This window comes from Lagenorhynchus albirostris, chromosome 8 (assembly GCF_949774975.1).
Source record: "Lagenorhynchus albirostris chromosome 8, mLagAlb1.1, whole genome shotgun sequence".
Classification (NCBI taxonomy): Eukaryota; Metazoa; Chordata; class Mammalia; order Artiodactyla; family Delphinidae; genus Lagenorhynchus; species Lagenorhynchus albirostris.
The window spans coordinates 60,435,026-60,456,164 of NC_083102.1; the positions used below are offsets into that span (position 1 = coordinate 60,435,026).

At 40.9% G+C, this 21,139-nt stretch overlaps 1 protein-coding gene across 3 annotated transcripts; it reads right to left on the reverse strand.

The window, feature by feature from the left end:
- Window positions 1-1,257: 1,257 nt before the first annotated feature.
- ASNS (asparagine synthetase (glutamine-hydrolyzing)) lies at window positions 1,258-21,076 on the reverse strand. Of its 3 annotated transcripts, XM_060157071.1 has the most exons (13): window positions 21,002-21,076; window positions 17,846-17,881; window positions 16,974-17,245; window positions 12,862-13,099; window positions 8,719-8,904; window positions 8,362-8,463; window positions 7,749-7,876; window positions 6,362-6,488; window positions 4,690-4,796; window positions 4,110-4,210; window positions 2,930-3,011; window positions 2,686-2,841; window positions 1,258-1,596 (listed from the first exon to the last, which is right to left on the reverse strand). In XM_060157071.1, the coding sequence occupies exons 3-13, from the start codon at window positions 17,220-17,222 to the stop codon at window positions 1,387-1,389; spliced, it is 1,686 nt and encodes a 561-aa protein (XP_060013054.1). In that variant the 5' UTR covers window positions 17,223-17,245; window positions 17,846-17,881; window positions 21,002-21,076; the 3' UTR covers window positions 1,258-1,386. The 3 variants fall into 3 exon arrangements, with proteins under 3 accessions (XP_060013054.1, XP_060013056.1, XP_060013055.1); XM_060157073.1 differs by lacking the exon at window positions 21,002-21,076 and having other exon boundaries at window positions 13,057-13,099; XM_060157072.1 differs by lacking the exon at window positions 21,002-21,076 and having other exon boundaries at window positions 13,006-13,099.
- Between the last annotated feature and the right edge of the window lie 63 nt (window positions 21,077-21,139).

Here is a 21,139-nt window from a genome sequence, read left to right on the forward strand (position 1 = left end):
ACCTGTGCATCAGCAGTTTCCTCTTCAAAAATTTGTAATAACTAAATTCATCTTTAAAATATATTTCAAAATCCTGTCCCTAAATAACCAATGAGCAGTCAAATGAAATTCTACCTGTTCATTGAATGTTTCCTTGTTATATCTTCTCTTCTTCCAACTAGTTTTGGAATGCTTTTTCCTTTTATCAGAAATGCCTGGCTCTAGAACAGGGCTTGGCAAAGTATGGCCAATGGGCCAAATCCAGCCCACTGCCTGTTTTTATAAAGTTTTAATACAACACAGCCATGCCCATATGTTTGCATATGGCCTTGCCCATTAGTTTCCATACTGTCTGTGGCTGCTTTTGCACCATAATGGCAGAGCTGAACAGTTCCAAGAGAGGTCTGCAAAGCCGAAAATATTTACTGTCTAGCCCTGAAAAAGTCTGCTGACTCGTGCTTTACAACGATAGTTCCAGAAGAGACATTGGCTCAACAGAAAAAAATATAAATTACTATCCCTGGATGCAAAATGTTGTCTGCCATATCAGTAAGCAAAGGATATTGCAGCCATCAAGTCATCAGCCACCTGCCACTGTGCACCCTGAGGGGATTCAGGATGGAGAAAAGTAGGATACTGGCCCTAGACCGTTAAGATGCATATCAAAGGAATGATTTCAATTAGCCCAGACTCTTGCCTCTTCCTATACAGAGAAATGCACTGAATTCATTAACCTGAGATGTTTGGTTTTAACAGTAATCTTTTGATGTTCTGGACTACCTGGTCTTTGTTGCAAAAACTATATATCCTGGCTCCTCCCTTACCTCTGCGGACCAGTCCCTCAGAACAATCTGAAAGGCTGTCTTCTGGGCTTAAGTAAGTTTTATTTGGCAGATTTTCTGATGACTTAATTCTCAACTTTTAGGCTGTGCAGTTTTCAGTCAACATATCTTACAAAATAGAGCTGTCAAAGTCTTACAAAGGACTGACCTCTCCAGAGTGTAACTAGCCAGCTGTTAGGAATGCAGAAAGAACTAAGGGAGGAGGTCAGAGGAGGACCACACGCAGATGAGGCAAGGCCTGGAAGGAGGCCCCGCTGGCATGAGACCCCAAAGTCCTCTCCAGTAGCTCTGCCAGGAAAGGGCGTGTGAGGCTTCCCAAACATCAGACTGTTTCCCCTTTCCTAGCTCACTCTCTTATTGTGATACAGTGAAAGCTGTTCTGTTTCTAGCTACCTCTGATGAGGGGGCTGTATGAATATAAATGACTAGAGCAATGTTTCAGATTTAAGACTTTTATTTTTTCACACCCAGGCAAGCCTGGGCCGTTGACCCTTCCTGCCCCCAAGCCCCCTACCCTTCACAATGAGAAGAAATGTTTGCTTTCACTCCACGGCTCAGGGAATACCTAAGCTTTGGCAGTGGCCTTGTAATGGGTCAGAGTGCGGGCGGAAGGGTCCGTGGCGCTAGTCCACCTGGGCATCCAGTAATGAGGCAGCCAGTCGGCGCGGCCCGGGTAGTGGCGTTCAAAGATCTGACGGTAGTAATAGCCTTCTTTCGTTTTGGGAGTATTGACGGCAAATTTTTGGGCTGCGCTTGCCATCACCGCATCATCAACCTGCAAGAATAACAAGATAGAAGCGAAATGGTTTTTTCTTTTGTTTGTTTGTTTGTTTTTTTTGCGGTACGCGGGCCTCTCACTGTTGTGGCCTCTCCCGTTGCGGAGCACAGGCTCTGGACGCGCAGGCTCAGTGGCCATGGCTCACGGGCCCAGCCGCTCCGCGGCACGTGGGATCTTCCCGGACCGGGGCACGAGCCCGTGTCCCCTGCATCGGCAGGTGGACTCTCAACCACTGCGCCACCAGGGAAGCCCCGAATTGGTTTTTTAACCGGCATGGAAATACTTGTATTTAATCTGGCTTCACAAAAACAGAAAACAAACAAAAAGAGAAAAGGCATGAACGTATATTGTGTGAGAGACTCTTTGGATCACTTAGAAAATGCTAAAATACCCTAATATACATAGCTGCAGTGACCTTTAAGGAACATTCACATGCATACTTCTTCTAAGTGGTGGCTCTAAGTGTTTGATTCATTTGTGCCTAATAACGTCTGGCACCCAACAGGTGCCCAAAGATGTGTAAGATGAAAGCCAGGGGGCTTCCCTGGTGGCGCAGTGGTTAAGAATCCACCTGCCAATGCAGGGGACACGGGTTCAAGCCCTGGTCCGGGAAGATCCCACATACCGCGGAGCAACTAGGCCAGTGCGCCACTACTACTGAGCCCACACTCTAGAGCCCATGTCCCACAACTACTGAGCCCGCGTGCTACAACTGAAGCCTGCATGCCTAGAGCCCGTGCCCTGCAACAAGAGAAGCCACCACAATGAGAAGCCCGCGCACCACAACGAAGAATAGCCCCCGCTTGCTGCAACTAAAAAGAAAGCCCATTCTCAGCAATGAAGACCCAACGCAGCCAAAAATAAATAAAATAGATAAATTAAAAAAAAAAGTCAGTGATGACTGGTAAGTCTCCTCTCTCTATTCTAGATGCCACTTTATTCTTACAGAATTCTTTAAAAGAAGTATTGTTTACAGGGCATCTCTCCTGCAGACACAAACATTTAAATTAAATACAAAATGAACCGTGATTACTCCTCTGCACCCAAATTATCCTATTCCAGAAAATACTTTTAAAGACATGATACCTGATGGTCAATGTATTCCTGTAAAATCCTAAACCAGGAATTCTTAACTGAGGTTATTCCATCACTGAAGGCTTCTTTTGGTCGCCAGAGAATCTCTTTAGGTATCAGATTGGAGTCCTCAAAGGTCTCTCTCAGAAGATGTTTTTCTATGCCGTTCTGACATGAAAACAAAAGGAGTGTCAGTGAAAGTTCTAAATATAACCAGTATCTGGTTTTTTGACAGTTTTTATCTTGATTCACCCACCTTGGGGGTTTTCATATTTGGTGGCAGAGACATGTAATAGGAAGAAAATCGATGATCCAGGAAGGGGACTCTCAGTTCAAGGCTTAAAAAGGAAAAGAAGAAAATCTAAATCAAAATGGATATTTAGTGCCTGTCTGTTTAGATTCAGACTTAGTTTCCTAGGAATTCACTTAGCCTCTAAGTAATGTTAACATTATAAAGTCATTTTTATAATCCTAAGTAACTGCCCTACGCTAATGCATGAATACAAAAACCTGCATTCAGAGTACATATTACATCATCTAGGGAATGAAACAAACTACTGGAGAATAATTACTTTTACTTTCCCTTCTGTAAACTATTCAATATCTCAAAAATCAGAAAAAGAATGAGTGACCTGAACGTACTTTGCCTGGACTTTCCTGACTCACAGTTTTTTCTAGGTGAGACCATCTCTCATCCTGTTAAAAACAGTAATGCTAATCTGCGGTTATTACCCTATCTGCTTGTCCTAACCAGAGTCCCCAGGATTCAAGAAACAGATGATGTGACCTTGGATGAAACACTGTGGAACGCTGGTTTATACTGAATGTAAGTTATTCATCAGTTAGTAGTAAAAATGTTTGAATTCAGTTCATTCCCCAACCTCATATTATTTTCTAATCTAAGTGTGATTTGGTAGAAGCAACTAAAAGAGTTGATACTGGTTGTTTATCACGTACAGTAAGAGTCTTCAATTCTCCAACATGACCAGCTTTAAAAAGTGAAAACTTTAGCCAACTTTAAGCTAATCAAATCTCTTGCATCTTCGCTTCCCTCTCCCCACACATGGTCCCCACAGCATCAAACTGGCATGGCAGGCGTTCAACGCTCACAACATGAAGGTGTATAACCTTTACTTCTCTTAAAAAAAACTAAAAAAAAAAAGTTGCAAGTGCCTTCCATCTCAGTTGCCCAGAAGCGGGCAAGATGTTGTGCTTTCAAGATGGGAACTCCATCTCAAACCGCCTATCCATGTCCTCTCACCATGACAACAGCACTCTGATTCAGCCTAATCCCTTTGCACCTACAGACAAGCTTCATTTTCTCTATAGAAGGCATACTTTGCAACATATACTAACTGGAAAGAAAGAAATCGACCACTGAGCCTTTTGTTTTTTGAGGTTATTTTTACAATCGCTTCCTAAAATACCACGTTTACCCATGGGCAGCAGTAGTTCGATCTGCTCGGAGAACATCAAACAAATACAGTTCCTTCAGAAGCCGCTCACTCTCCTCCTCGGCCTTCTCAGGGGAAGGAGCCTATTTTGCAAACAGAGCTGAAGTTACAAATACACCCACAAGCTTTGCTTCTGGCACATGAAACAGTTTTTATATCTTACTCATACACATAACTCCAATTCTAAAGGTGGGTAAGACAAAAAGCCCAACAGAGCTTAGGGAAGGGAGTAAATGCTTGATAAAACGTACCTTCCCTCACACCAAGACTGCTAGTGCTAAAACAAATAAAATGACATGCTGTACGACAGCCATAAGACCATAGGAGACTAAGAGCAGAAACATGATTCTTAGGCTTAACTAGTTCAAAAAAAGATATTATCTGACACTATTAAGACTTCTTTCTCCCCCCCAAAATACAGACACTATCAGATTTCCTGATATGCCTCACAAGATATTCAAAGTGTTACTGTTATACCAAAAAAGAAGATAGAAAATAGGTAAATAATAATTCATACTTTTCTTCCCCTAGGATCAATATCCCTTCATTTGAGAATGCTTACCTTGTGAAAATATATGTAACCCTGTGTAAGTTCATCTGAACCTTCTCCAGAGAAGATCACTACGCTATCCGTGTTCTTCCGAATGTACTTTGAAATTAAGTACATACCTTAAAAAAGAGACAGAAATTATTGTTAATGTCCACATAACCCTCTACCAAAAATGCCTTTTATTTGATTTCTGGAAATGACTGCAAGCTTTGCTATCACACTAGACTCTCTGTTAATATAAAGTAGTTTGCAAAAGAATGACCTTATATCTACAATATCTTTATATGGTACCTATCTTTTTATGTATGTAATCCAAAAGTCGTACTGTTGTGATGAAACACCCCCAAACCCTTCCACAATTTTATATATAGGTTTTAAAATGTTACTGCTTTCAGACCAAGAATGTCTATCTGAAGATTTGCTAAACAATGTTAAAAATGCTAAAAAATTTTGCTGAACAATGACTCAAATATCTTAAATGTGATAACTTTCACACCAGTATCACTATAAAAAAATTAAAAGTTAGGGCTTTGGTAGCTTAATTTTTATTCGGGGCTTTTTTTCTGATACCTACTCCCCATTCAGCATATGTCAAATACAGTTAAGAATATTGCATCATTAAAAGATGCTGGTTGGGGCTTCCCTGGTGGTGCAGTGGTTGAGAGTCCGCCTGCCGATGCAGGGGACATGGGTTTGTGCCGCGGTCCGGGAAGATCCCATATGCCGCGAGTGGCTGGACCCGTGAGCCATGGCCACTGAGCCTGCGCGTCCGGAGCCTGTGCTCCGCAACGGGAGAGACCACAACAGTGAGAGGCCCGCAGTTGGTCCCTGCTCCACATCCCTGTAAACCAGTATCTGTTCTTAACTGTTTTTTCATTATCACCTCCCTAGGGATACTTTTTAGACCTTTTTCCCTAATCTCCTTCACCAACGAAATATCAGTACCAGAAATACCGTATTTCTGCTGATGTACCGTGGCCCTTTGGAAGTCCAGAAACCACTGTAATACCTAATATTTTTTTGCCCTTCAAGAACTAATTTTTGCTTCCTTGGGAGAGACAGCACCTCTGTACTGTTACTGCAAAGTTAGAGCATGAGGATGCAGACCCTAAACTTTGCAATGGAGTCGTGTCAGATTCTGCATCCCTTAAGAGAGGCATATCTAAGCCAGTAGCATATTAGAGGCTCAGCAAAATTAGATCAGTCTGATTGGGAGTATGCTTCTAATCTCAGTGTGTATCCACAGGGTAAAACTCGTATTTCTTGCTGCACAATATGTTATTGATTGATAAGTCGTATGATGGAATATTTACCAAAATATATCTAACACGAGCATTCCTTACAGAAATTAGTTACAACATAGACCTATTTCCCTATACAGCCCAAGAAACTTTTATACAGAGAAACTGGGGGAAAGGTGGTGCAAAAAATATGTATCTACTTTTTGAAGAAATATAAATAGTGATACCATGTATGTGGAAGTTTAACTATGTATTTATTGTTCCTCTCCAAAAGAGATTTCAGGAATTCTTAAATGGCCTTGTCTTCAACAATTGCTGACACAGGAATTTTACCTCTGTTCATTCTTGGGTACTGTTTTTTAAACAACTGCTTGAAACAGGACTGTTTAATCCTTACACCTTTTCAGTATTAAAAATCTTTTTGGGATCATAAAATACCTTACCTACTGAAGCACGGACTGTTGTAATATCGTAAGTTTCCAAGGAAAATATGACTTCATCCAGGACCTGAATGCCTTCCTCAGAGTTAAAGAGGACTTCATGGTGTTCGCTGCCAATATGATTTGCCACCTGATTATACAAAGAAATACCCACAGGCTTGTGTTTTAAAGGACTACTCTTGAAAATGAAGCGGGACTGTAGTTCACAACACATTATGAATGAACAAGGGTGTTAAACAAACAAGACAAACTAAGCGGAAATGATTCCGTAGGCCACCACAATAAGGGGAAATGATTCTCTAGGCCACTGCATATGAGCCCCACCTACTCAGGCTCCCTTGCCTCCCCCGGTGTCTGCCCTCCACTGACCACCGAGAGGTAGAGCTCCCAGCCACTCTTCCCACGCCAAGACTTCACCCTAACAAGCATGCCCCCCACTCCCCGTCACACTGATTTTACCTCCTTTTGGCCCTCCTGCAATGCCTAATTTTACATCCAGGATGTTATTCCTAAATTAAATGGCCCCTCCCCTCATTCTGTTTCCTTTGGCTATTGTGGATTCATTTAGCATTGGTCAGCTTGCTGTGGGACCACCTGCTTGCTCCTTCTCAGCCATTCTATGCAAGTTTCTCCAAAGTGGGAATGAGGTCTCCCGCACACTGAATGTGTACAAGGTCCCCTCTGCCCACAGCCCTAAACACAGTACTTTATAAAAAAAAAAAAAGTAAAAAGAACATCTAACATTCTCTAAGTACTCATACACGCTAGGTTCTATCCTACACACTTATATTAAGTAGTATGTAATTTTCACCTCAAAACTATCCCATGGTAGATACTATTACTTCCATTGCATAAGTGAGGAATTGTGTGATAGAAGTAGGGTTTGAAACCAGCAGTCAGGCTCTAACGCCTACAGCCTGAACCACTATACCATGCCCTAACTCTCAAAAGGGCGGAATTATCATAGGGTCTTTGTGAGGACTGCATGGGTCATGATAGATAAAAGTGCCCAGAGGGGCTTCCCTGTTGGTGCAGTGGTTGAGAGTCCGCCTGCCGATGCCAGGGACACGGGTTTGTGCCCTGGTCCGGGAAGATCCCACATGCCGCGGAGCGGCTGGGCCCGTGAGCCATGGCCGCTAAGCCTGCGCGTCTGGAGCCTGTGCTCCGCAACGGGAGAGGCCACAACAGTGAGAGGCCCGCGTACCACAAAAAAAAAAAAAAGTGCCCAGAATACAGTGTACAACATAGTTGATATTCAACAGGCATTTCATTCCATTTTAATATATTTAATTCAAAACAATTATCTAAGTCAATGCAGCAGCAAAGTATAGAACCGTCAATTACTAACAAGTCTGTCTGAACTACATAACAGGCAAAGACAGTGTCTTACCTTTCTAGCAGCTAGTAAATCGGGACTGTCTTCCATGCCAATCGCAAATGTCTGGAGAGGATACTGTACTTGGGCCTCTTTTAGCTGCTTCAACAGGATGGCAGCAACCAAACTGGAATCCAAGCCACCTATGAGCAAGACAGGAAGTGTAGTGGTTATGGGCCTTACATAAGAGAGGGACAGGTATGATTTACATTCCTATTAAGCACTAAGATTAGAGTTTTACCATTTAAAATCCCCAAGTTTTATAAATTGAAAATCAACTTGAATAAGAAAAATCTAACATTTAACCTGTGATAATGGTAACAGTATTTGAATTGGTTGAAAACCACTACACACATTCTAGGACTCGAATCAAGATGGTGGAGTAGGAGGACATGGAACATTCTAAAGAATGTTTACTAGCTCATTTGTGCCAATATAATTATAGTATCACTTTAATTTGCTACATTATTATTAAAATATTGAAAGCAACTTACAGAAAAGTTTTTCATCCTATAATGGAGGAAAGATTAAATCATATAGTATTTTATAGTCAAAACCTCCAGGATAGCTATAAATCATTTAACTTAAATATGCACTAAATACAATTAGGTTTTTAAACTGACTTCACCTGATAAAAGGCAGCCAATCCTTCTGTCCGTCATCAAACGTTTCTTAATGGCATTGTCAAAAAGGATTCGGAGGTTGTTCTTCACAGTTTCTATCTCAAAACCTATTAACACATAAAGGAAATTAAATAGCTGCAGAAAAGCCTGGGCTGAATTATTTACTGAAATGGGTACACAGTCATCTACCTCTATCATGATGGCATTTGCTCAACAGTGAAGTTGGCCAAATTGCAATGTGTCACCTCCAAATTAAAAAGGAAACAGATTTTCGAACTTACGTCATTCCAGTGATGTGAGAGTACAGTTTTCCTTTTGGGGAGAGAGGTGGGGAACAGGTGGGTGGGCTTCTGCTTTCTTACCTGGGAAGAGTTTCTCCACGCTGTCATACAGGGCATGCAGAGGCTCATCTCTACAGTTATGATATTTAACCATTTCCACCGATGCTACTTTGCCATTTGGCTTTAAATCCAAAACTTCATAGTGTCCTGGGAGAAAAGGCTCCACTTTTAAAAAAGGAGTCATGGAATGCTTCAAGTTAATGAGACCTACATATTCAAAAAGATAAATTTATTCAAATGAGGATAATACTTCACAGTAAATTTCATGATTAGTTAGTATCCTCTAACTTCCTATTTATCTTCCCTCTTTAATACAAATACGTGTCCATTACATAAGCAAAACTGGAAATATATAATCACTCAAAACCCTACTATCTACTTACTAGAAAGGTAATAGTAGTACAGAGATGCACAGCAAAATTACACTGGTTTCTAGTAATTCAAGGCAATAGGAAAATCTTCAGTGTTCAATTTCTTCTCCCTAGCTGGAATTTCTGATTTTAAAAAATCTATTTTCTTCACTAAAGCAAACAAATACAAGAAAAGATACATTTATTAAGCAAAGAGAATGACTTGAAACTTAATTTTATGATATCCTGGTAGTCACTTGTCATCACTGAGGTATCTTAAGAAAATAGCTGTGGTTCCCAGTCCTTTAACAAGCAAAATGATCCACCATTACGTACTTTAAACTCAGATATTAAGAAGTCAGACATCTATCCCTTATGTAGCTATTATATACTGTGAGTTAAACATTATAATTTAAATTCCCTCAATAAGTTCTCACAGGAAGTAACCAACTTGACTTCACCATGATCTGTGATTAAAAAAGAAAAATCAGGGGCTTCCCTGGTGGCGCAGTGGTTGAGAGTCTGCCTGCCGATGCAGGGGACACGGGTTCGTGCCCCAGTCCGGGAAGATCCCACATGCCGCGGAGCGGCTGGGCCCGTGAGCCATGGCCGCTGAGCCTGTGAGTCCGGAGCCTGTGCTCCGCAATGGGAGAGGCCACAACAGTGAGAGGCCCGCATACCACCAAAAAAAAAAAAAAGAAAAGAAAAATCAGTGGTTTATTATAAACAGTAAGCCTGTCTACACAGAATACTTATTATGATTTATAATTTGAGTTTGTTGACCCAGGAATCCACTGTGTAGTGTGGAATTCAAACAGCAGACAAGCCCCAGATCCTATCACCAGCTAGCAGACCTCAAGCTAGCCACACAGCTCCCGTAGGGGGAGAAGCAGTTACAAGATTTTAAGCAGGGAGCACCATGACCAAATGAGTTTTTGATAGGCTATTCTAAAAGCACTGAGAAAGGAAAACTATTGCAGTACAGTATTCTAGATGAGATCATGTTGTTTAGAAAAGGGCAGTGTTAAGGATGTAAAAAAATCACAAGTCAAGAAATTTCAGAGGGTAAAATTGGACGTGAGACCGTAATTCCATATCAAGGTTTTGGAGACACAGTGGAAGTATGGAGTCTGCTTTTCCCTTGTGTTCTCTTTGCTAGGCTTCCCTAACAGCACTTTAGGTAAATAACATATATACTTCTTTGCCATACGATCACAGTAAGTGATTTAAGGAATGAGGCAAAAAGGCAGACAGGCAGGTAGACCAGATTTTAGGATGTCATTCTATCTAGCTAGGAGATAAAAGATGAATGCCTTCCTCAACTTTGTCAAGAAATGCTAAATATGATTTATAAGTATTTTATTCCATTCTGTGGGTTGTCTTTTCACTTTCTTGATGGTGTCCTTTGAAGTACAAGAATGTTTAATTCTCAGAGTGAAGTAAGTCAGAAAGAGAGAGACAAATACCGTATGCTAACACATATATATGGAATTTAAAAAAAAAAATGTCATGAAAAACCTAGGGGTGAAACAGGAATAAAGACACAAACTTACTAGAGAATGGACTTGAGGCTATGGGGAGGGGGAAGGGTAAACGGTGACAAAGCGATAAAGAGGCATGGACATATATAAACTACCAAAAGTAAGGTAGTTAGCTAGTGGGAAGCAGCCGCATAGCACAGGGAGATCAGCTCGGTGCTTTGTGACCGCCTGGAGGGGTGGGATAGGCAGGGTGGGAGGGAGGGAGACGCAAGCGGGAAGAGATATGGGAATATATGTATATATATAACTGATTCATTTTGTTGTGAAGCTGAAACTAACATACCATTGTAAAGCAATTATACTCCAATAAAGATGTTAAAAAATAAAAAAAAAAAGAATGTTTAATTCTGATGAAATCCAATTTATTTTTTTGTTGCTTGTGCTTTCAGGGTCATATCTAAGAAATCTTTGCAAAATCCAAGGTCATGAAGATTTAGCCATATATTTTCTTCTAAGAGATTTATAGTTTTAGTGTTTACATTTAGGAGTTTGACCCACTTTAATTTTTATGTATGGTGTGAGGTAAAGGTTTAATAACTTCATTTTTTTGCATGTGTGTGTCCAGTTGTCCCAGCACCATTTGTTGAAAAAACTATTCTTTGCCCATTGAATGATCTTGGAACCCTTGATGAAAATCTGTTGACTGCAGATGTATGGATTCACTTCTGGACTCTTAGTTCTATTCCACTGGTCTATATGTCTGTCCTGCCAGTACCACACTGTCCTGATTCCTGTTATTTTGTAGTACGTTTTGAAGTCAGGAAGTGAGAATCCTCCTACTTTATTCTTTCTCAAGATTGTTTTGGCTATTGTGAGTCCTTTGCCATTCCCTATGAATTTCAGAGTCAGCTTGTCAATTTTTACGAAGAAGTCACCTGGGATTCTGACAGAGGTCATGCTGAATCTGTAGATCCACTGGGGGAGTCTGTGCCAACTTAACAATGTTAAGTCTTCAATCCATGATCATTGTATGCTTTCCAATTTATTTAGATCTTCTTTCATTTCTTTCAACAATGTTTATAGTTTTCAGCATACAGTTTTGCACTGCTTTTGTTAGACTTATTCTCAAGTATTTTATTCTTTTTGATGCTATTTGTAAACACAGAGTAAACCACATGACCCAGCAAGTCCACTCCTAGGTATACACCGAAGAGAAATGAAAACACAAAAACTTGTACACAAATATGTAGAGAAGCATTATTCATAAGAGCCAATTGTCCATCAACTGACAAAAGGATTAACAGTGGATAAACAGAATGTTTATGTAATCCATATTTGTAATGTAATCCATTACAAATCTCCATGTAATGGAGTATCTTTTGGCCATAAAAAGTAAATACTGATACATGTTACAACATAGGCAGACCTCGGAAACATTATGCCAAGTGATAGAAGCCAGTAACAAAAGACCACATATGATATGACTCCGTTCATATGGAATGCCCAGAATAGGGAAATCCTCATAGACTGAAAGCAGATTGGCAGTTGGCTGGGACTGGGGGGAGAGGGGGTAGAGGAGGTAGTTGGGGACAGGAAGTTTAATGGCTGATGGATATGGAGTGATGGGGAGTGACAGCTCAAGAGTACAAGGTTTATTTTTATTTTTTTGGCTGCATTGCAAGACTTGTGGGATCTCAGTTCCCCTGACCAGGAATCGAACCGGGGCCCTCAGCAGTGAAAGCGCAGAGTCCTAACCACTGGACCGCCAGGGATTTCCCTACGGGGTTTATTTTTGAGGTGATAAAAAATTTCTAAAATTGACCGAAGCATTGGTTGCAGATACCTATGAAAATACTAAAAACCACTGAATTGTACACCTTAAATGGAAGAATTGTATGGCATGTAAATTATACACCAATAAAGCTGTTTAAAAAATGCTAAATTAAAATGAGTCTGTGTGATAGCCATGGCACAGTACCACAGTGCAATAACTGCAGGGCCGGCCAACCCTACCATTACAATGTGACATAGGGAAACTTGAAAATACATATGGGATCAGACCAGACGCAGAGCCTATCAGCACAACAAAAATTAAATGACTTTACTACAGACTTATTCTCTAAGGTTTACAGAATTTAAGTGCTAAAAGGAGAGTCCAACTCCTTGGCTTTATAAAGAAAAGCTCAGAAAGTCCATGACTCACATAGTCACTTGTAAAAAATCTGGGTTGCCCCATTTGTAAATATGCATTGGATTAGATTTATAAATATTATTTAAAAGAAAACACAGAATCAGGACAATAATGAAAATCTACAGTAAAATTCTATCATTACCTTTAGCTTCTGAACACACGGCCAAAAATCCATCTTCTGTCACGGCTTTAAACAAAGGTCTGACTCCATAGGTATCTCTGCCCAAGAATACTTTCTTATTGGCAGTATCCAGTAAAATAAATGCAAATACCCCATCCAACATACAAACTGTTTGCTCAATTCCTCCTTTGTCATAAAGATGAAGGATTATCTCACCATCCACTTTGGTCTGGTATTCAAATTCAAAATGGTGTTGCAGCTTAAGGAAACAATAGCAAAACAAAAATGTTAGAATCCTTGTGCATTCACTAATTTTTTTTTATTGCAAAGTTGCTTCAGTATTTTTGTGCTTTATAATTTCATGCACGTTAGTGATTTAAAAGAATCACGGCATTATAAAAATATAGCCTGTTTGAACTCAGAATCATACAAATTCTTTATAACATAAAGCTAAGCCCGTGAAAATTTTAGTTGCCTTCTTATAACCAGAATACAGACGCAATGTACCTCTGTATTGCGTGGAGGAAGGGAAATGTATATTATATACATACTGTGTATGTAATACATGTGTATTTACATAAATATGTTAAGTCAAGCAAATAGATTGCCAGGTGTCATGGACACTAAAAATGTGTCTTCTTCAACTGTGAGATTTTGGTTTGGGAATATAGTATCAGCTGAGCTTCTTCAAGTTCAGCCTCACAGACTTCCTATGAAAATAGAAAGCGAAAGGACAAACACATTTGGCACTATTCCCTGACAAATAAATGATTCCATCACAATGGTGGAGACAAATGGTCCAACACAGAGCTGCTGGTCCTGGGGAGGACTATAGCATCCCATCCTTCCACCACTGCAGAGGCATTAAAGCTACTTCTCAGTGATGGATAAAATGATGCTGGAGCTTTATTCATCCACATCCCCCAGCGGAACAGCAAAGAGACCATCATTCCCACTGCATGTAGAGAGGGTTCAATTAAGTTAGGCCCAAACTCCGTGGCTCTCCCTCACCACTGGCAAACTGCGAGGGTTAAAACTTCTTGGTATGTTCCTCTTTCTTTGTACTTACTCATATTTTTGGCTGATAATAGAGAGGAGGTTCACATAAACAAAATCAAGTTGAAATGCTGGGTACATCTGAACATTTAAAACATGTTTTTAAATTTCAAAAAGTAAGTCTCTATGTTTATATGTGTATGACCTGTAAAGAGCATGCTTCACAACCATGCTCACTCTATAGATTTGTGAACCTTTTGTCTATAAGCACGGAACTGTCCAAAAACGGGCTTTGGCCGCTTCCAATAACTACAAAGCCACCATCTGGTCACCTCTCCTTGCTCTGAGAGACTTTCAGTGATGATCTCTGTCACTAGGAGGCAGTGTTTGGAAGGGGTCTTCTGCTCACCCTTCTGGGCTTAAGTACCTGCAGGATAAATGAGCCCAAAGCATTCGATGATTTCAGCAAGCAACAGCTTCCAAATCTATACTCCACCACCACATCACCATCATGGCTCTTTGGCCTAAAGCTTACAGGTAACTTACTGGTTAATGATTCATGTGTATACTTCCCCCACTCTTAGCTTAAAGCCCCCATATTCTGCCATCACGCAGAAATCACACTGCCATTTGACTTGCTGGCTGTAGGCCTCTGATGCCCCCTGCAGGGAGGGGGCCTCCTCTTTGCCCAGCCTTCACACGTATTCCTCCTCTCCTTGACCAGTCTCCCTCCACTCCCAACTGCTGGCTGGATTTTAGTAGTAAATTCTATTTTCACCAAAAAAAGGGGACCTTTGAAGCTTCTGTTGCAGAATTCTTTATATAAGCCTGAAATGTCAATTCTACTCTTTAGACAGATTTTAGCTGCTCACACTAGATAACCTGAATGATTGGTAGAAGCAATGGAACTTCTCTGCTTCTGAAAATACAACATATTTGGCTAATTTAGAAAAGAAATATTTTCAAAATATTTAACAAAATACACAAAAGCAGCTATGTTGTTCAAGTAAAACATGGCATTTCCTACCTAATTTAAGGTGGAAGTCAGGCTACTACTGCCATGATACAAACTTGGCATTCTCACATATATGGTACCAACTTGGCTTTATAAGGAAGTTTTAACTGCCCCCTCCTCTGTTCCCACTAGCTTGAAACTCCCTTACCTTTCCTGTTCCATTTCACCTCCAAGCACCTATAAAACTGATGTCTGATGTACAGTAGGCCCTTATTAAATATATGAAAGGAATATGCTGAATAACTATAACGACTCTTCAAATGAAAAGCCTATTCTCGAGTGTTCCTATAAGCTGACAACAAACAAAGACTAAAGCTATTATTCAGAGATAAAAATGGCCAGAGGGTGACCAGAATATAAATCCCTACTCATGAATGATAGGCATATATCAAGAAGTCTCAAAAAGTACCGAGAAAAATCACAACCAAATATATGACCCTTGAATGAAATCTGGCTCAAAACCAAAAAACAGCTATAAATATATTCGTGGAACACCTGGGAAATTTTAATATGAACTGGATATTAGAGGGTATTATGGATTCTTAGGTATAATAATAGTATTGGTGTTAAGTAGAAGAATGCCCTTATTCTTAGCAGACAAATGCTTACATACTTAGGAGTAAAGTGTTATAATATCTGCAGTATACTCTAAAATGATTAAGCCCAAAATTGAATGTGTGTGTATACAGACAGAGATAAAGCAAAAAAGGCAAAACATTAACAATTATTCCATCCAGATGCTCAATGTTCTGTTCTTTTTTTGTAAATTTGAGATTTTCAAAATTAAAAGTTGGGGTGGAGAGTGACAAAAAAAATAACTTGCAAATTTTAGATTAAAAAATTTCTTATGAAACACCAGCCAAACAATTCCAGATTGCAAGGCTCTTAGTAAATCTGGCTTCCTCGGGTTAGAATTTCCAAACCTTCACTACTCTCATCCTAAGAGTATGCTTTCACCAGATTAAAAAGCTGTTCCAGGGCTTCCCTGGTGGCGCAGTGGTTGAGAGTCCGCCTGCCGACGCAGGGGACACGGGTTCGTGCCCCGGTCCTGGAAGATTTCACATGCCGCGGAGCGGCTGGGCCCATGAGCCATGGCCGCTGAGCCTGCACGTCCGGAGCCTGTGCTCCACAACGGGAGAGGCCACAACAGTGAGGACCGTGTACCGCAAAAAAAAAAAAAAAAAAAAAAAAAGCTGTTCCAATTTTAGTGCTGCCGAAAGTCTTACTTCTTGCACTCCACTGCATCTGGCTACCTGTCTATCCTTTGCCTGATTAATTATGCAACAGCAACATCTTAAGGGCAGCATTAAATATAAGCTACAAATGTGATCACCCACAAACTATTAAATTCTATCCCTGCCTTAAAAATCTTCAAATCTCACTGCTCTTAGAATTATATTCTACCTCCTTACCAAGTCCTCCTTGCTCTGGCCCTCCCCAGTCCCACCTGGCCCTTGTTCACTTATGACAATCTCAGGGTTCTAAGCATGGCTATTCCCTCTGCACGAAAATGCCCTTCCCAGCCCTGCTAGCTAATCCTTGTCCATTCAAGTCTGAGTTGACGTGTCAGTTCCTCAAGAGGCTTTCTCTGACCACCTACACTGAAACTGGATCTCCCATATCCATGAGCTCCATATTCATTTTTTCAGAATGCCTAGTATATGTACAATGATTCTAAGAGTTAAAAACCTGAAGTGTAATCCTTTTTTTTTTTTTTTTCGGTACGCGGGCCTCGCTGTTGTGGCCTCTCCCGTCGCAGAGCACAGGCTCCGGACGCGCAGGCTCAGCAGCCATGGCTCACGGGCCCAGCTGCTCCGCGGCATGTGGGACCTTCCCAGACAGGGGCATGAACCCGTGTCCCCCGCATCGGCAGGCGGACTCCCAACCACTGCGCCACCAGGGAAGCCCTGTAATCCTTTTTATCATTTTTTGTGTGTGTGTGACCAAGTCATTTCACCTCTTTGTGCATTGGTGCCCTGTCTCTCTATATATAATTGGAGCAAATGAGAATGAACATGGAAAGTGTTTGAAAGCAAAAAGCATTATACAAAATAAAATTATTATAACCAACTAGCTCTGAGGCTAATCACATCCAGATAGCTTCTGGTTTTATTCTGTTTACCTTCTTGTGGTTGTAGATTTCACCGTTGTAACACAGCCACAAGTAAGGATATTTCTTCACTCGAATTGGCTGCATTCCAAACAGCTGGTCAACCACTGCCAACCGGTGAAATCCAAAGCAGCAGTTGGTATATCCATTGACATTCTCAAAACGAAATGCATCTGGACCTCTGTGTGCAATCTTCATAGCACTCAGACACTGAACAGAAAGGCAGTCGTCACTGCCAAAGAGGGCCCAAATGCCACACATGGTGCAATGGAGCTATGGGCTCTCTATGGAGAGAAAAACAGACAAATTCAATATTCAATATCCAATCCAATTCTGTATTCAATCTTGATTCCCCAAACTTGCATAAGCCACTTCAAAGACTGAAATATAAATTATCTTATCTACAGCAATTTTCCAGTAGGTTGGCAGGCACACAGGGACAGAGAATGATTTAATTTACTTACAAGTATTCAGGAAAGATGGATGACCTTAACATCCAGCCAGCTATAGCAGCTTAGCCCCCAGTCAAAGGCTGCATCCCTCTCACATTAGAATTTGGTCAGCTAGAGCTAGCAGTGTTCAGGCCACATTCTGTTTTGTATCCTAGGTTTACACCCAAGATACAGATACACATGCAGGCTGGCTCCATCCTTGCCAGAGATCCCATCCCCACTCTCTCCATCCCAGAATCCCAAAAGCCCTGAAAAATCCAAGAGATGCTCCAGATTACTACAGTCGCCTCTTGTGTCTCCTTGACAATTAAATGCCGGCTTTACACCTGTACTAATAGATGTATAGTGGGTAGAAAAGATGATCATACCTACTGCCTAAGTGTAACATTAAGATACACAGCTATTATAAACATTTCACTACTTCTAGCTTACCTCCAAGTGACTTATTCAAACACAATCAGAGAAGTTCTAAAAAGAAAAGAGAAAGCAGTATTATCTGATATCTTAGTTTAATAACAAAAAAAAAATTTAAGTTGACAGAGATACAAAATGTTCACCATCAAAATGTCCTAAAAGACAAAAATGTTAAAACATTTTTGTCTCAAAGCTACCTTGGTGAGTAAGAAAGCAAAGTAGGTGGGACATACACAGCAGTATCTCAGAAAAACAATTTGGCTATTCCCTGTAGGCCAAGAAGCAAATAAGTTACTTCCTACAAATGTTAATTACTTTGCAATTCAAATTCAATTCTCAACTGTGAAATAAACAGCAGTTTTAGTTGAATGCTGTCAGCTCAAAACAGTTACTTTACTTAAATATCTATAACTTGCAAACTATTTTGGTATTTTTTTAAAATGGAAATTTGCAGCAAATGCCTAGATAAAAGGCATCAAGAAAAAATATAAATATTCAAGTTGCATCAATCACTTGGAACAATCCTCTGAAGACATTTCATTTGTATTTAAATGAACCAAAGCCTTATTTGGAGCTTTTATGAGACCAGATCCAATTAATGGAAAATGGTATTGACTAAAACAACTCGGAAATGAAGTATCACATGTCCTATGCAGCCCCTCCCATGCATTTGGCCAAATAGCCCATAATCAGATACAGGAACATCTCTGAGATATTGTCAGTTTGGTTCCAGACCACTGCAATAAAGCAAGTCACATGAATTTTTTGGCTTCCCAGTGCATATAAAAGTTATGTTTACACTATACTGTAGTCTATTAGGTGTGCAATAGCATGATGTCTAGCAATGTACATACTTTAATTTAAAAATACTTTATTGCTAAAAAATGCTAACCATCATCTGAGTCTTCAGCAAGTAGTAATCTTTTTGCAGCAGAAACATCAAAGATCACTGATCACAGATTGCTGAAGTTTCAAGTTACAAAAATGTGACAGACAGGAAGTGAGCAAATGAGCAAATGCTGTTGGAAAAATGACACGTATGCAGAGTTGTCACAAACCTTCAATTTGTTTAAAAAAAAAAAAAAGCAGTACCTGCAAAGCTAGGTACGCTTGGATTTACTTCAAGATTTACTGGGAAAATTCACTGAGGTTTAAGTGAGGTGACTATTAATAAGCCATCTACTTTTGACTCTAAAAAAATGGGCTGGGAAAGTGCTCTGAAATCATGTGCGGTGATTAGTCAGTCATTTACCTAAGTCTTCCTAATGCTGCTTAGTGAATCCCATTAAGCATGCTACAGAAACTCAGGAAGCACTTAATTGGAGGGGAAACAGGGCAACAAACGATTGCAAAGCACACTTATTTCTCCAGCAGGAAAAGCAAATTAAAACTATCACCTATTATTTTTATTGGAAACAGTCTTACTTGCAAACATCCTACTTGGCAACGCTTTTTCCTACTGCTGTTACCTGTTCCCAGTAATTTTCCATATTTCCTCATAAATGTCTAGAGCAGTGCTGTCCAATTGAAATGTGAGCCACATGTGTAATGTTAAATATACTAGTAGCGCCATTAAAAAAGTAAAAAGACAAAAGCATAATAAAAATTTTTTTTAAAAAGAGAAAAAAGTGAAATTTCAAATCGATTTTAACACAATGTACTGAAAATAGTATTATGTCAAGACGTAATTAGTACAAAAATATTAACAAGATATTTTACATTGCTTTTTTTCTACTAAATCATCAACACTTTAAGCACATTTCAATTCGGATTAGCCAGCACTTCACGTTCTCAATAGTCACATGTGGCTAGTGATTACTGAATTGGACAGTGTTGTTTCAGAGCACTTAATTTCTTAAACCAATACTTAAAAACAAAGTGATATGGTGAAGTTTAAGATTTCAGCAACTAACGCCTGCACAGGTTCAAGACCTAAATTACTTTTTTTTTTAATAGATCTTTACTGGAGTATAATTGCTTCACAATACTGTGTTAGTTTCTGTTGCACAACAAAGCGAATCAGCCACGTGCATACACATGTCCCCATATCCCCTCCCTCTTAAGCCTCCCTCCCATCCTCCCAATCCCACCCCTCTAGGTCATCGCAAAGCACCGGGCTGATTTCCCTATGTTCTGCTGCTGCTTCCCACCAGCCAACTATTTTACATTCCGTAGTGTATATGTCGATGCTACTCTCACTTCGCCCCATCTTTGCCCTCCCATTCCATGTCCTCCAGTCCATTTTTTATGTCTACCTCTACTATTTACCATAGCCAGGACGTGGAACCAACCTAAATGTCCATCGACAGATGAATGTATAAAGAAGATGTGGCACATAGATACAATGGAATATTACTAAGCCATAAATTACTTTTAATTAATCTTATGAGATCAATGAAAAAGTTGAATTACCAGTGCTTTTAAATTATCTATCAAGCACCCCGGGCAATAGATGGTAAAGAAATAATGTAGGCCACAGGCTGAGGAAAAACACTGTCCCTTCATTAAAATAATAACATTAATCTGAAACTAGCCCTATAAAATAGATATCCATTGAGAAAAGGCATGCCCGTTTCTTTTGCCTTTTCCCATACCGCGCCACCTGTCGTGCCCAGATCTCTTCTGGGCAGGATTTGCTCAGCAAGTCACTTGTTGAGTCTTGCAGTCTACACAGATTGGGGGAGGGGTGACTAGGTGAAGGGGTGGAGGTTGCCGGAGGTGAGGGGGTATCCTCCGGGGCCTTAACAGACAGCCCTGCAGACCCTCCCTCTCGGACCAAGACCTAGCGACCGCGTCGCCCCATGACTCGCGACTGCACTCGGGCCGCGTGCATCCTCCAGGCCATCCGAGCGGGTCCCCTGAAATGCGAAAACTTCCGCAGGCTTCGACACAATATAATACAAAATAATGAATTTAAAATGGCCAACTTAAACCGCCGCCTCCTTCTCTCCAAAGCGGCACGGCCTTGGCTCTGCGGGTCACTAGGTCCCCCCTCCGGGACCACAGCGGAGGTCTTCCCAGGGGCGCAACAATCGGCCCCGCCCCCTTTGCTCCGCAGCAGCCGCGTCTGCCCTCCCGTCGGGCAGGCCAGGCTGCTGCGCATCCTCCTCCCTCTCCCGGGGCAGCCCCACGGCACGCTGGGAGAGCGCTGCGACCCCCGGCTGCCCGGCCTACCTGGGCTCCAGCGGGGTGGGCAGGCGGGCGAGCGTGAAGCGAGCAGGCTGCGACTTGCGGGCTGAGGACCTCACCTCACCTCTCACTTTATAACCGTCTGGCTCCTGTAATGCGGGCAGGAGGTTTCATCACGTCTGG

Excerpts from the sequence above, each read along its gene's own strand:
- ASNS (XM_060157071.1), bottom strand. The coding sequence starts at position 17,222 with ATGTGTGGCATTTGGGCCCTCTTTGGCAGTGACGACTGCCTTTCTGTT. Across the intron at positions 8,905-12,861 it reads CGTGTGTTCAGAAGCTAAAG|GTCTCATTAACTTGAAGCAT; the intron begins GTAATGATAGAA and ends TTGAATATGTAG. Across the intron at positions 2,842-2,929 it reads CAAATATGAAAACCCCCAAG|AACGGCATAGAAAAACATCT; the intron begins GTGGGTGAATCA and ends TTTTCATGTCAG.